The sequence below is a fragment of the Myxine glutinosa genome, chromosome 2 (assembly GCF_964187855.1).
Source record: "Myxine glutinosa chromosome 2, kmMyxGlut1.1, whole genome shotgun sequence".
NCBI lineage: Eukaryota > Metazoa > Chordata > Myxini > Myxiniformes > Myxinidae > Myxine > Myxine glutinosa.
The window spans coordinates 74,637,622-74,654,323 of NC_136262.1; the positions used below are offsets into that span (position 1 = coordinate 74,637,622).

The following is a 16,702-nucleotide window of genomic DNA, read 5'->3' on the forward strand; positions in this document are numbered from 1 at the left end:
TGTAAGTGGACTTTGGAGAATCATCCCTCCAATTATTACAACCAAATTCTCAGAATATTTCCTAGAATTGCTTTTCTTTCTTTCTTTTCTTCTTCTGATTATCATGTTCTTCTGCCTTTGGGCAATGCCAAGAATGATTCAAAACTTTTTCATTTAAAAAGTTATAATTTCCTGCACATATCTGCATATGGCAAATTGCTCCTTCCCAACATTGTTCTTTTTAGCCTGGTGTTGGCTTAGCGGTTGGGGTGCCGGCTTGGGATCCTAGGATCCTGAGTTCGAATCCCGGTCGATCGCCGAATTAACGCCAGGGGGGTTGACTCAGCCTGTCATCCTTCCGAGGTCGGCAAATTGAGTACCAGTTAACTGGTAATTCCCTGTGTGTCGCGAGAGGTGACTAACAGGGTTGGCGGCAGGAAGGGAAATCCGGCCATAAAACATTGCTTCAAAAAAGGGAACCGTGGTGGACGAAAAAGGCCTACCCCTGCTCTGCGGGGAAAAATGGCCTCTAAAGGTGGTTCGAACATTTTATTTTTGCTGTGTCACTGTGTCGACCTGGCGTTACGCATTCATCATAAGCAACCTTTTCTCGGATCACAAATCTTCTTCGCTAAATAGTTTATTGGGGATGTCCAAACTCTTCGCCATCTCCTTTTTAGCCCCCAACCGTGCTTCATCCTGGGGCTTATGTTTTTGGTGGTATCAGTCCGTGCATGCATCATCCAGAACCTCTACTCGAAAATAGCTGCATTAATTTATTTTGTGTTCAGCACATGTATCTGATGACATCTGGGAGATTTGGGTATTGGAGTCAATTTGGAATTTCTGGGAATTTTTGAGATACATTTCTGGGAGTGAATAGCACAGGATTGCATTTGCTTCCAGGAACCATGATGTATTGATATACACTTTAGCATCACCACAACCCACATGCCACCTTGAATTATTTATTTATTTATATCCACTTTACCACCTCCACTATCAACCCACAACTTTGATGAATTTTTCTTGATCATAGTTTGGCCGCATCTCCTTTTCCAGTCCTTCCTGACGCTGCCATCAAAGTTTTCTGGGTGTTTTCGGGGCACCACGGTCACGGCACTCATGTGAAGCAATCTTAATTAGGGATGGAGCTTTTGTTCCATTTGTGTCTGCCATTGGAATAATGGATCGCAGAGACCAATGAGCCTTACCATTATGAGACCCACACTGTCATTGGTAGCGTTATTATAAAACACCTCATGAGTAGCTGTAGCAGAGTATGGCATCGCTCTAACTGCCAACGTGTGATTTATACGCTGCTTGGAAATTTTAAGTTGCTTCATATAAACTGCACGCCCATAGTGTCTGGGGAATTTTATTGCTCGGCTTGTTTGAAAACGGTCCTACCAAATCCAAGCGGGCGGTAGATGTTGTGGCATGGCGATTGTAAGCAGGCCTAGGTGAAACAGCCGGGCGTTGAACAGGTGCTGATGCTGCGATGGACTCCAGCAGATATTATTTTGAGCCATGATGGAGGCTCCCGCTATTACAATATGGCAGTATTGAGAGAATTCTTCTTTGAAAATAGTTTGTTCAGGGAATCTGTTGTTCATTTCAATTATAGTGTTCTTGTCGAACGGTCAAGCGTGATGACAAACCCGGTTTCTTGTTCTCATTTCTTTGATGTTGATGTATGAGCACATTCCATTGGCATTACTCAAACCACAAAAAAGTCCGTTTTTGGGGGCCCTCAAATACTTTATCTCAAATGACCTGCGATTATAAATTGGGACATTTTTCTCAGTAACATTAAAATGTCACACTTTATCCTGGCTTCATGCAGTTGGCGGTGTCGCTAAAGGCTCGGCTTTCCATTTTGGAAATGGAGTTCTATTCATTACGGTGATTATCACGATTGAGCAGGTTGTGTCTCGGGGCATTTTCATGTATAATGTTGTTCCCATGTCAAACGTTTGGAATTTCTCTCCCAACTGCGGCTTGCTTTTGCTTCGACTTATTGAATTTGTTTGACCTATGCTATGCGCGAAGTATGCAAACAGGTCCTGGGGATTATTGATAGGAGACTTCTCAACAGTTTGAGGGTTTTTGTGTACAATCTAGGCTTTTGAAAGAGTCAGGTGACAGAAGGTATAATGGCAACACACTCAGTGTGTGGCAGTTGGACAATACATGGATGCACAAAGCAAGGAGAGTACAGAGGTGGAGTAGGAGGACTGAGGAGGCGGTTATGGTGAAGGAGGAAGTGATGTTGGAGGAGGATGCGATGTTGGAGGAGGGGGTAATGGTGGAGGAGGCGATGGTGCAGGAGGAGGTGATAAGGGAGGAGGAGGTGATGGTGGAGGAGGTGGTGATGGGGGGAGGAGGAGGTTATGGTGGAGGTGGAGGGGTGATGGTGGAGGAGGAGGTTATGGTCTGGGAAGAGGTGATGGTGGAGGAGGAGGTTATGTTGTGGGAGGAGGCGATGGTGTAGGAGGAGGTGATGGTGTAGGAGGAGGTGATGGTGTAGGAGGAGGTGATGGTGGAGGAGGAGGTGATGGTGGAGGAGGAGGTGATGAGGGAGGAGGGGTTTATGGTGGAGGTGGAGGAGTGATGGTGGTAATGGTGGAGGAGGAGGTTATGGTGTGGGAGGAGGAGGTGATGTTGGAGGAAGAGGTGATGGTGGAGGATAGTTTATGGTGGAGGTGGAGGAGTGATGGTGGTGATGGTGGAGGAGGAGGTTATGGTGTTGGAGGAGAAGGTGATGTTGGAGGAGGAGGTGATGTTGGAGGAGGAGGTGATGGTGGAGGAGGAGATAATGGTGGAGGAGGAGGTTATGGTGTAGAAGGAGGTGATGGTGGCGGAGTGGGAGGAGGAGGAGATGGTGGGGGAGGATGGCGTAGAAAGGGGGAGGTGGGAGGTGTGTGGAGGAGGCGATAGAGAAGGACAAAGGGGAGGAGGAAGAGGAAGCGAAAAAGGAGGCAGAGGTGGAGGAAGGGGAAGAAAAAAAGGAGGTGGAAGATTTGGTAATGTGCAAGTAAAATAATTGCTTTAGGGGAACCTTAATAGGGGTAGAAAAGATCATGCGTTGGAATGAAGGCTGACTTGAGGTGGTGATATTCTATTAAATTGCAGCCCCAGACGGAAGAGTGGGATTGAACAGAGTAAGGAAAAGGAGAACGATGAAATGGAGGTGAAGTCGCAAGTCTGGATTTTGGATTCCAATCAGTGATTTTAAAACTCCTGCCTGTAGTGATAAAACGTTCTAAGAAGCAACAGAAAGGTTCGTCTTAGTTTATGTCGGTCCAAACTGTCTTGTTCTGGACTTGATTGTTGGCAAAATGAGAAACATCAATTGGTGATTTGGAGTGGGGATCGTTTCCCTGTTGATATAATAGATCAAAGATTTAGGTGATTTAGATAGTTTGCTACTTGTGCGTTTCTTTAATTTCAGATCATGGATGATTTATCTGTTCGGTATATAAAGGTTACATACAATGTATGTACCGTAGACCAACTTCCTTACTTTTCCCCAAGTCCCTTCCTTCTCACTATTCCTTTCTCAATCATGTCTTTTTCTGTATTTGACCCCCTTCCCTACCTTCTACCAACAACCCAATTTGATCCATCATGTCTCTGTGTGTGTTTATGAAAGAATTTTTTTGTTGGAGTAAACTACCATTCACAAGTCCCTGTATATAATATTGAAAGTACTAATATTTCAAAATAAGTTTCATCTCCAGCTGTATTCAAGTTTCTTCATAAGCTGTCGACATGAGTAAACTTATTTCTTCACAATAATACATAATGGCTCCTGGACATGAATAAACGTATTGATATCTACCTACACAGGACAAGGACTGCTCTGGACCTTGCGATCCTGGAACCTATGGTGCCAGTTGTACATCTGTGTGTCGCTGTCGAAACCGGACGTCGTGTTCCCCCGTGGACGGTTCATGTATCTGTGATGTCGGTAAGAACCTTCTGCTTCGTCTCTCTCGCCTCATTTTCTCCCTTCAACACTTCTCCCTCTCTATGCACATCTCATGTCTCACACACCTCTCTATCATCAACCCTCCCCTCACTTCCCTCCCTTTACTCACAACTACCAACCCAATACCTGTTTCCCCCTCCCTTGTTTTTTGTGCAACCCTTCATCATTACTACTGCTGCCACCTCGGTAATTGTGGCTAATTTAATTACAATTGGCTTCCGAACATGACACTGGTGCCGATGATACCATTGGCATTGGGACAATACCATTGCTTTCTTGTCGTGGGTCACTCTCTGGTTTTTGTTCAGATGACGTTATCAGGTGCTTTCCTCTGGTATATGGGACATTCAGAAGGCTCTCACAACAAGATAGTCTCGATCTGAACAACACCAATTTTTTTTCCATTTATATTAGATATAATTAGTATCTGTAATTTGCTGCTGTATTACATACAGCTGCTGCTACACCTTACTGGGAGCGATATGTAGCTGTATGGGACACCTTACTGGCGGTTCCCCACTGATGGTATGAAGTCGCATAATCACTGATATATAATTGAAAGGTTTTCAGTCATAAGTGTATGGAAGGCTCACTGCGTTGCCATGATGAAGCCCCAACAAGGGCGAAACCACGTTGGCAACTGTGAGTTTTGCATACACTTGTGACAGTATCTGAATTTAACATCCATAATGACGCATTGCTAGATGGGTCCTCCGGAGCTTGGCAGGCAATGCGGACATGCGTGGTGATGACGTCATGACGTTCGCTCATTCGTTTGGAGCACCAAATTACAGATACTAATTAGTTACTCCCAACCGCATCCAGGTCGTCTCCATATAGTGAGTGGATACCAGAGATAATGTTACCGTGTGGCAGGTGGTGCTTATCACTCCCAGTGAGGTGCAGCAGCAGCTGCATGGGACACCTTACTGGCGGTTCTCCACTGATGGTATGAAGTCGCATAATGATAGATATAATTAGTAAGAAAACTAATTATATGTGAAGTCGATTTCTGTTAATGTATTTTTCTTAATTATTATCATAATTATTCTGCAGATATAATAGGGTGAGATGTATTTCATTGTTTAGGGTCTTAGTTTGATAGTTATTCAGGTGTCTTAGGCTCATGAAGGAACTCATCCATATATGCAGGACAAAGAGATTACGAGACATTATTGAAGTTTTATATTGATTACATGGGTATTACATCGTAGCTATGGCTAAATCAAGAGTATAAGGGATTTGAGAATTGATGAAATGAACAGGACGTTGATCAAGGTATACATAACCGCTTTGGGAAGCAAGGAGAAGCTGACATTTCGGGCATTATGTCTTCGTCAGGGCATCATGTGGCTCTTATGCTCCGAAGAAGAGTTAACGTCGGAAACCTTCCGAAGAAGGGTTAATGCCGGTCAGCTTCCCCCTTTTTTGTAGACGTTATCAATACTCATGGAATAGCTAGAGAAGAATGGAAGGAAACAAAATGGAAAGGGGAAAACACCAAGAGCAGAGTATACGTGTGAGTGAGATCAAGGGGAGGGGAGTAGGCCACATGGAGGTGAAGAAGCTACATGCCACCTGAATGAATCAGCAAGAAGAGGAAGGGGAATGCTGGGATGAAATAGAAAAGGAAAAAAACAACTGACAGCTGACAGATTAAAATAGGTGAGGGATGGGGGGGGGGGGAACGGAAGGGGAGAATCACAAAAACTTGGAAAAGGGAGTCTTTGGGAATGGGGTAATTTGCAGTAAAAGAGATCATGAGTGTGGATGGGGAATGACCTGAGGTAGTTGTGAACAGCTGTCTTGAAGCTCTAGACTCTAGAGGTAAGAGAGGTAAGAAGGAGACTGAACAGACTGGAGAAGTTGGTTCCACAGTTGAGAGAAAAAAGGAACAAATGCCCGGAGGTGAGCAGTGGGCCTCGATTTTGGGAGATTAATAAGAGGGTTCCTGGCAGACCATGTGCGGCCTGCAGAAACCTGAAAGGGACGGAGCCAAGAAAGGGCAGAGAAGGTGCAAGACCCTTGCTTTCAATGTCCACCAGGATACGTCGATCAACGTCCTGCTGATCTCATCCATCGTTCTACCTGTCTGCCTATGCAGATCGACCGGATCCTTGATATGGTATTTGAATGTGGGATCCAATTATCATGAGGAAAGTGCTCAGATGGGAACAACAGACAAGCCACCACCCTCCCCTGCTTTCCCCATCAAAAAATAAATCTGTTGTGACAGAAGGTATTTCAAGTGAAGTTGAAATGTGCATTTTCTATCTCCAGAGTGAACGATCTCAGCACTGATCTTCAATACAAACTGGTCAATGAATCGCCACCTCGAAAAATATCAATGGTTATGCAAATTGATTTGTACTAAAACAGTGAAATGGCAAGATGTCAGCACTCAAGACCCAATGATGAACCGTCATTGGTCCTTTTTCGCAGAAGTTAAATATAAATGCTATCCTTGCTAATTCCATAAATTTGTACATGCCTCCTGTATTTAAGGGTCCATTTGCATTCTGCTCATTGAGACGCAAAGCTCATTCTGAGGCATTCCTTATTAGCATTATCCGCTGACACCTCTCTTCGTAAAAAGGCTTCGGGGTTTCATCCGGAGTTTCATCCTGACGGCTAACTATCTCGGAACAGCACTTGGTGACTATTTTGCGACAGGCATTTAAGCTATCCAAGTACATCCGGATTGATGAGGAATAGCAGCAGGAGATCCAGCGGTCCTCGGGATTGTACCTTCCTCCAGGTGTCAAACTCGCATCCACCAAAGGTGTGATTATATCCACGCTGTCTCCACAGGCTTTCAGGGTGCAGATTGTTCCATCCCGTGCTCCAGCGGAACCTGGGGTCTCGCCTGCAACCGGAATTGCTCGTGTGCCAACGGTGCGGCGTGCCACCCCGTGACCGGAACGTGTACGTGCGCGCCGGGTTGGCGGAGTGTACGCTGCGAGGAGCCGTGCTCGGTGGGTACTCCTTGGTCCACATGCTCTGTGGATTTATGTTGAACCTACAATAATGTATCGTAGGCCTGGTGTTGGCTTAGCGGTTAGGGTGCCGGCTTGGGATCCTAGGATCTTGGGTTTGAATCCTGGTCGATTGCTCAATTAACGCCAGGGCGTTGACTCAGCCTGTCATCCTTCCGAGGTCGACAAATTGAGTACCAGCCCACTGATAATTCCCTGTGTGTCGCAAGAGGTGACTAACAGGGTTGGCGGCAGGAAGGGCATCTCGCCATAAAACGTTGCTTCAAAAAAAGCGGACCATGGTCCCCAAAAAAGGCCAACCCCTGCTCTGCGGGGAAAAATGGCCTCTAAAAGTGGTTCTACAATAATGTATCGTAGACATTATAAACTAAGACTTATCATCTGCTTGGTAAACAACACCTTTTTTCATTACAAATTTGAACAAATGGACCCTGGAAACGCATCCTTCGCTTTTATAAACTTTAAACCACCTTTTCATCTCGACGCAGAAACTTCATCGAGCACGGTCAGTCGAAAGCACCTGGGTGTTCCGCGCCACCCATCATTATCCAATCAGCTCAGGTCCCGTTAACATCAAAATATAGATTCAAGGCAATCAAGTCAGCGAAGTTGGAAAGGCAAAAGGATAAATCAATAAAACTGGGAGATAAAGCGAAGTATTTCTAAACCATTTGAGTGAGCTAGTTCTTCCTAATCTCGCACTACCTCGACCCCCTGAGAACCATTACCTTGCACATTTTTACGACCAAAAGAAAGTTCTTAAAATGCAAACCTTCAGAATTGTGCCTTTTTCATCCCCACCGAAGCTCCAGAAACTTTGGGTAAAATAAATAATGTACAATTGACAGATTCTATCATACAGCACCGGTTCCAATGCAACTGCCTTTGAATTTCAAGTGCCTGCTGGGCCAGGTCAAAGTAATCATCAAACGGGTTGGCAGAGCACATTTAAAATCACACGGTGGATCAAAGTTTGCTTCAGTGAGGATAAAATGCGGGTGATATCCACAGTTTATGTCATTTAATCTCTTGGGATATGGATAAAAACCACGTGCCCCGTTTTGTCAATAATAGAGCCGGAACTGATTGTTCAGAAATTAGGTCAATGCTAAAAGGGGCGAAGTGTTCAACAGAAGATGACATCACTTGTTTTAAGAATGAAGCGTTACCTGTAGCATGTCTATTTTGCACCCCACATCGGTCATGTGCTACCTCTCCCAAACAAGTTGTGGAGCACTTGCAGCAAAAGCCAGAAATGACAACTTCGAGCGTGGACCAGTTGCAGCATTTAGCATTTCTTGGGATAAAAGGTTTCAGGTCTCGACTGGGCCCTCTCTGCTTCCTCTGCTTCCTCTGCTTCCTCTGCTTCCTCTGCTTCCTCTGCTTCCTCTGCTTCCTCTGCTTCCTCTGCTTGAATAACCGCCTTTAGAGGCCATTTTTCCCGGCAGTCTGGGGTTGGCCTTTTTCGGGCACCGTGGTCCCCGTTTTTGAAGCAATGTTTTATGGCCGGATGCCCTTCCTGCCGCCAAACCCTGTTAGTTCCCTCTTGCCACACACAGGGAATTTACCAGTGAACTGGTACTCAATTTGCCGACCTCGGAAGGATGACAGGCTGAGTCAACCCCCCTGGCGTTAATTCAGCGATCGACCAGGATTCGAACCCAGGATCCTAGGATCCCAAGCCGGCACCCTAACCGCTAAGCCAACACCAGGCTTGAAATGGCATTGAATTAACTGCATGAGAAATGATTTGCAGAGAGTCCGGACATGTGGTGGGTGACACCAGATGCTCTGTTTCAATTCATTTGGACCGCGGTTGTGGTTTCATGAGACACTTTAGGGAGGCCCTTTTACAGGCATCGCGTTACTTTGCCCAAACATCTATGGGCATCGATTGCCTGTGCATTGCCACCCACTGAGCACTCCGTGTCCGCGCGCTTCGCCCCGTATAACTCTCATCTGCGCGTTTGTTCAGGAGGGCACGTTCGGCCTGGGATGTCTGGAGCAATGCGAGTGTACGCACGCTCATGGCTGTGATCCGAAAACCGGGGCTTGCAACTGCCTCAGAGGTTGGACAGGTGAGAATTTTCTGCCGATCTTAACAGCGCATTGTCACAATGCACATCTCACCTGAGAAAACACAGCTTTTCGGAATACCATTTCTCTCTTCTTCGAGTTTGCCTTGTGCAGAAAGCACAACACACGTTGCACCTTTCCCACTATTTTCTTGCCTTTTTATGTCAGGGTGTAGGGGACATTCCAGCATATTGTTCGAAATTCTGCACACATTCTTTCTGCTTCAATTTTCCATGATTTAAATTAAAAGGATGCTGATATGTCTTCTGAAGAAAGTGCTTCCAAACACCTGGTCGATCTCCAGAACACCGAATAATTGTATAGAGCGCCTAAAAAAAATACCTTATCAAACTGAAAATACCTTATCTTCTTATAAACACCTCCTCACTTTCAAAATTCCTTTTCACCTTGTATCATAGTTCCCCAAACACCTCATCACTTTCAAAACACCTCATCATCTTATACCTCCCCAAACACCTCATCACTTTCAAAACACCTCATCATCTTATACCTCCCCAAACACCTCATCACTTTCAAAACACCTCATCATCTTATACCTCTCCAAACACCTCATCACATTCAAAACACCTCATCATCTTATACCTCTCCAAACACCATCACATTCAAAACACCTCATCATCTTATACCTCTCCAAACACCTCATCACATTCAAAACACCTCATCATCTTATACCTTTCCAAACACCTCATCACATTCAAAACACCTCATCATCTTATACCTCTCCAAACACCTCATCACATTCAAAACACCTCATCATCTTATACCTCTCCAAACACCTCGTCACATTCAAAACACCTCATCAGCTTATACCTCTCCAAACACCTCGTCACATTCAAAACACCTCATCATCTTATACCTCTCCAAACACCTCGTCACATTCAAAACACCTCATCATCTTATACCTCTCCAAACACCTCGTCACTTTCAAAACACCTCATCACATTCAAAACACCGCATCATCTTATACCTCTCCAAACACCTCATCATCTTATACCTCTCCAAACACCTCGTCACATTCAAAACATCTCATCACATTCAAAACACTGCATCATCTTATACCTCTCCAAGCACCTCGTCACTTTCAAAACACGTCATCATCTTATATCTCTCCAAACACCTCGTCACTTTCACAACACCTCATCATCTTATACCTCTCCAAACACCTCGTCACATTCAAAACAAAACACCTCATCATCTTATATCTCTCCAAACACCTCGTCACATTCAAAACACCTCATCATCTTATACCTCTCCAAACACCTCATCACATTCAAAACACCTCATCATCTTATACCTCTCCAAACACCTCATCATCTTATACCTCTCCAAACACCTCGTCACATTCAAAACACCTCATCATCTTATACCTCTCCAAACACCATCACATTCAAAACACCTCATCATCTTATACCTCTCCAAACATCTCGTCACTTTCAAAACACCTCATCACATTCAAAACACTGCATCATCTTATACCTCTCCAAACACCTCGTCACTTTCAAAACACCTCATCATCTTATACCTCTCCAAGCACCTCGTCACTTTCACAACACCTCATCATCTTATACCTCTCCAAGCACCTCGTCACTTTCAAAACACCTCATCATCTTATACCTCTCCAAGCACCTCGTCACTTTCAAAACACCTCATCATCTTTTACCTCTCCAAACACCTCGTCACTTTCAAAACACCTCATCACATTCAAAACACTGCATCATCTTGTACCTCTCCAAACACCTCGTCACTTTCAAAACACCTCATCATCTTATACCTCTCCAAGCACCTCGTCACTTTCAAAACACGTCATCATCTTATACCTCTTCAAACACCTCGTCACTTTCAAAACACCTCATCATCTTATACCTCTCCAAGCACCTCGTCACTTTCAAAACACCTCATCATCTTATACCTCTCCAAGCACCTCGTCACTTTCAAAACACCTCATCATCTTATACCTCTCCAAGCACCTCGTCACTTTCAAAAGACCTCATCATCTTTTACCTCTCCAAGCACCTCGTCACTTTCAAAACACCTGATCATATTATACCTCTCCAAACATCTCATCACTTTCAAAATACCTCATCATCTTATACCTCTTCAAACATCTCATCACTTTCAAAACACCTCATCATCTTATACCTCTCCAAGCACCTCGTCACTTTCAAAACACCTCATCATCTTATACCTCTCCAAGCACCTCGTCACTTTCAAAAGACCTCATCATCTTATACCTCTCCAAGCACCTCGTCACTTTCAAAACACCTCATCATCTTATACCTCTCCAAGCACCTCGTCACTTTCAAAACACCTCATCATCTTATACCTCTTCAAACATCTCATCACTTTCAAAACACCTCATCATCTTATACCTCTCCAAGCACCTCGTCACTTTCAAAACACATCATCTTATACCTTTCCAAACATCTCATCACCTTATAGCATACCTCTGCAAACACCAACACTTAAAAATCCTTTTACCTTGGCAAACCTCTCAAAACACCTCATCACTCTTAAAACACCTCATCACCTTATATATCTCCAAACACCTCATCACTTTCAAAAAACCTTATTATGATATAAAACACGCCTCTATAATCATGCGCAACACCATCATTTTGTGAAACACATCATCCTTGAAATCCCTGCTTTAATTATGATGATCTTTTACAGGACTTTGTCAATGTCTAAAATACCTCCTCACTTGTTTTAAATGCCTCATTTCCTCTAAAACACCTCATTATCCTCCGAAACAAACCAAGACTTTTTAAGACGTCGCGTATAAAACTGTCATCGAACCCTAAATTGATCCATCACTGCATGAACCCCTGACAAACCCCGACTGCAATACCCTCTAAAATTAATCATCGCCATCAAGCACCTCAACAACTTACGTCATTATGTATATTTGGTGACATAAAAAAGCACTCCATCCTCTATAAAATCCCATTCCCCTGTATAACCCGCTATTATGTTGCAAAACACTTTGGCTTTAATAACACAAAATAAAGTAAATTGTGTTCATGACTCGGGCAGAAATGGGCACATTTTGTTCGACGATTTGGAGATGTCCCTGACAGGTTGGAGACGTTTTAAAAGACTCGGTTTCTTTCAGCCTTCAAACCGTTAACGTGTTATTAACCCATCCGCAAATTCACCTGTCAATCCGAGTGGCCATCCATCCTGGCGGATTGTGCGTCGGCGCGTTCACTCTGTACGTGAGCGAGCGGCTCTTCCGGCGTGTGCGCAAAACTGATGCCGTGCTCAGGTGCAGGCCTGTTTACACTCGAACGGTTAATAGTAATGAACACGTTTGCGGCACAAAGTCCCTGGTTGCCTCCTGTATTTGGAAGAAAAAAAAAACTTTAAGATTAAAAAATAATAATAATAATAAATTTTAGCATTAAAAAAAAACATTTTATAAACAAACAACTCTGTATTTTAATGAACTGGGATATTAAAGGTAATTTTGTGTTTTCCTTATTTTACTTTCCTAGGTATAAAATTTGGTGGGAGAAAAAAACCAAAACGTTGTCTATATAATAATAGCGTAAGGACTCGACTTTGTTATCCCTTTTACGCCGCACCCAGTGACCCGATGCCCATGGCACTAATGGATTTACCATCTACGAACCGCGCGCTTTGTTTATCATGTACAGCCATACTCGAAAAATCTGAATTAGTCGACTTTGGGGCCCAAAAGCATCCGATTAACGGCCGATACGACGCCATCTTTCGACGCCATCGTATTGGCGTCTGCTGGGCGAAGGCGATGCGAGCCGTCCGCTGATTGGACAGTCGAGTGGTGTCATTAAATAATGGGCCGTGCTTACTGCTTACTGATATTGATCTGAAACTTGCAAATGGGCATGTATTGCAAAGCAATTTTCCTTCTTATATTGTCCAAGTCTAAAATACACACCCACACACACACATAAATCAGCTGATCGTCAAATCTGCATTCCCTACAACCAGTGATTACAGGTTTAAAAAATGATTTTGTGACGTATTGACTCAACGATGTAAATAGGAAAGCATTAATTTAATTATTTCCTTCTTATTCTGTAAAAGCGGCCTCGACGGTATAGTGTGCGATTGCCCAAAGCAGGTTCTTATTTTGACAATCGTTAGTCGTACAATAAATACTTACGGAATATTAAATGAAAAAAAATGTTTCTTTCTTGAATATTTTAAAGCATTTTGTTTTTCATTCCATATGGTGTGTTTCTTCCCTCCCTCTGTGGACAACCAAGTGCCGGCTTCCGGTGGTAGTATAATCCTCTGTAGCAGTGTAGGGTTTTATGCGCCAATGATTATGGTGCGGCGCATGTCGAGTCACAGCAGGATTTTATGAAACGCCATTTGAAGTTGTGAAAAAGGTCAGAGTACCTGCTAACATGTCAAGCTACAGCAGTACAGGGTGGCGCAGGTCAGTTATAGTTAATCAACGGATCAATGAGAATGTCCTTTACTGTACGTACTGTACTTTACCACATCGGTGAGAAACGCGGCCGCAGGAGATCTCCGATGGTCTTTACTTTAGCTTCTGTTTTGGATTCGGTTCCCGCCTCCTGATACCTCGCAGGTGTGACGTCGCATCAGAGGACGTTAAGCCAGCTGTCTCATCTGATTGGACAGTCGAAGGCGACAGCAAGCCGTCCACTGAGTGGTCAATCCAGAGCATGCATTTGTGCCGGTGTCGGCGATCGTTGTTCATATACGCACTCTTCATTCTCATCTTTCTTCCTAACTCTTACTCGGACAAGCAAATCCCCTATGCCATCCATAATGGTACACTCCATCCATACACCACATCCTCCCTTCCGTGGATGTTCCACGGGTTTCGGCTAGTCTATATAATAATACCGTAAGGACTCGACTTTGTTATCCCTTTTATGCCGCACCCAGTGACCCGATGCCCACGGCACTAATGGATTTACCATCTACGAACCGCGCTCTTTGTTTATCACGTACAGACATACTCGAAAAATCTGAATTAGCCGACGTTGGGGCCCAAAAGCATCCGATTAACGGCCGATACGACTCCATCTTACGACGCCATCGTATTGGCATCTGCTGGGCGAAGGGGAAGCGAGCCGTCCGCTGATTCGACAGTCGAGTGGTGTGAGCATGGGTGGTGTGATCCAAATGGTCTTTTTATTCCCTTGAACATTTTAAATTAGTATATATAAGGAAACGTCTTTATCGTCATTTTAATAAAGTTAAATGGAGTGTCGTTGCGATACTCGGGGTGCGTTGCATAAATCCTCGTAACTCAGAGAGGTGTAGCAGGTGGCGAGACGTAAGGAAGCTTAAAGATAACGAGCTGAAAACAGACGAACGATATGTCAATCTCTTTCTACACCGAACGGAAATAAAAGTATGAGAGCGGGAGGGCATGGCCTGAGCACTTCGAGCAGAGAGGACTGATTGGACTTAACTTAAAGAGAAAAAATTGGCGATTAACGGAAGAAGAAGATCCCATGAGCGCTGCCGTCAGTTAGCGAGGTGTGTTGAGGTCTGAAGAGATGAGGGTGGTTTCTAGGAGCGATTTGCACCTTTTTACTGCTTGAGGTGAGTTCGGTTCGTATTTTGTGACTCGTAGATTTATTAATCAAAACACGGTCACAGTGGCGTCAGGCACTGTGACCGTGTATGTGACTCATATTCGCGATTACCACAGAAGCACATCGACTGGGAGTATCTATATAATAATAGCGTAAGGACTCGACTTTGTTATCCCTTTTATGTCGCACCCAGTGACCCGATGCCCACGGCACTAATGGATTTACCATCTATCCCCTATGCCATCCATAATGGTACACTCTATCCATACACCACATCCTCCCTTCCGTGGATGTTCCACGGGTTTCGGCTAGTTAATATTAATTTTGCTTCCATCTGCATTTGTTCCACTTTTCAATATGGTTTCTACTTTTGTTTATCAGGAAACTAAACTTGAACTTCAAAAACTGAGAATTACAAAATCTGATCCTTGTCGCTTTTCTTTTATCTTTTTTAAACTTCCTATTCTTACATGGAAAAATGCAGGGAAATGCAACTTTATGAACTTCCCAGTAATTTTTATGGAGACAGCAAAGTTTTGCTGTTGAGGATCCCTGGTTGGATGTGAAAGCCGTGTGACGTAAGAATGTTTTTAACACATAGGTTTTAGTTGCCAGAAACGAGTCTGCATTGGAGTAAGTGTTGCACCAGCTGTGTTGTGCTTTTGTTAACAAGCAATTATCAACTGGAATCTTTCTTTATTGAAAGAGGACTGTTGTGTAAAGCATGATTGTGAAAAAATATGGGTACGAGGTGTGCACTTGGCATCAGTGTGGGCGCTTGGCATCAATGTGTGCACTTGGCATCAATGTGTGCACTTGGTCATCAACGTGGGCGCTTGGTCATCAATGTGTGCACTTGGCATCAATATGTGTGCTTGCCATTAAGTAGTACAATGGTGGAAACAGCATCAGCAAATATTGTTTGCTTCAAATATGTACAAAATATCAAATTAATATGAAGCTAACTTGATATGAAAAATGAAGTTAACTCTGAGGGCCTTTCACTCACTCACCGCAGGCAGGTTGGTGGTCTTTCTGTCTTCTACCGACTCCTCTCTGCCCTTGCTCCCCCAGCTCTCTCTGCGCTTTGTCCCCTAAATATTCCAACAGGTCACATAAGATCTGCCTGCAACCTTCTTCTGGTGAAACTGCAAAAATCAAAACTCCCTGCTCACCTTCACTCTTTCATTCCTCTTTTCTCCCGCCTCTGGAACAAACTCCCTCACTCTCTTCAATCCCACTCTTCCCTCCAGGTCTTTAAAACAGCTGTTCACCACCATCTCTTATCTTCCCCCATCCAAAACCTTGATCTTTTCTACCCCCGTTAATTCACCCCAGATCCAGTTTTCTGAAATACCAACTTCTTTCCTGGAAGCCCTAGCAGTGTCCATGTGTTTTTTTTTTACCTCTTCCCCCCCCCCCCCCTTTCCATGCCTCCTCACCCCAAGCCCTCTCCCTCCCACAGATCTCCCGATGTCCCTGTTCTCAAATGTTGTACTTATGTGCTTCCCCCTCTCTCCCCATCTTGTCTCCCGCTCCCTTTATTTCGTCTTATGTGTCCCTTTGTTTTTTCGCAATTCTGGTTAAGATGAATAATAGATTTTAAACATTTATATATGCCAATTCCTAAGAATTGTATGTGAAAAGTGGGTTTTGAACTTCCTTTACCTTTAGAATTGAACTTTTTTTTTACGTTATTCAAAATTGACCCATGGCAACCTTCCCTTAAAGCAGGAAGTGACGTTTTCCTTTTGAATCTGGTTCCCGTGTTGAAGTTTTGTTTGAATGTTGTTGTTGAAGCTGCATTTCCTTGTGCTGGTGCCGGTACCGGTTTATTTCATTAGTTTTCTCTCTCCTTCTCTCTAACTAATCAACAATGATTGCACCTCATACTGCTAACTACGTATTTGTGAAACGCAATTTAATTATGAAATGTCAAACATAGCCCCATCGTGCCAACTTAATTAACCAGATCTCACACCGACTAATGAATCATGAAAGTTAACTTTTAATAAATTGTAATACTGTGTAGTATTTTGGACTCCGATTAGCCTGGTGTTGGCTTAGCCGTT

The 16,702-nt window shown here is 43.9% G+C and overlaps 1 protein-coding gene across 1 annotated transcript in view; it reads left to right on the plus strand.

The window, feature by feature from the left end:
• Nucleotides 1-16,702, plus strand: part of MEGF10 (multiple EGF like domains 10) — a 314,701-nt gene that overhangs the window by 183,201 nt on the left and 114,798 nt on the right. Inside the window, exons 10-12 of the mRNA XM_068109104.2 lie at nucleotides 3,832-3,952; nucleotides 6,785-6,948; nucleotides 8,945-9,047. Of these exons, the coding sequence (XP_067965205.2) occupies nucleotides 3,832-3,952; nucleotides 6,785-6,948; nucleotides 8,945-9,047 (388 nt within the window). The remainder of the gene's footprint in view (nucleotides 1-3,831; nucleotides 3,953-6,784; nucleotides 6,949-8,944; nucleotides 9,048-16,702) is intronic.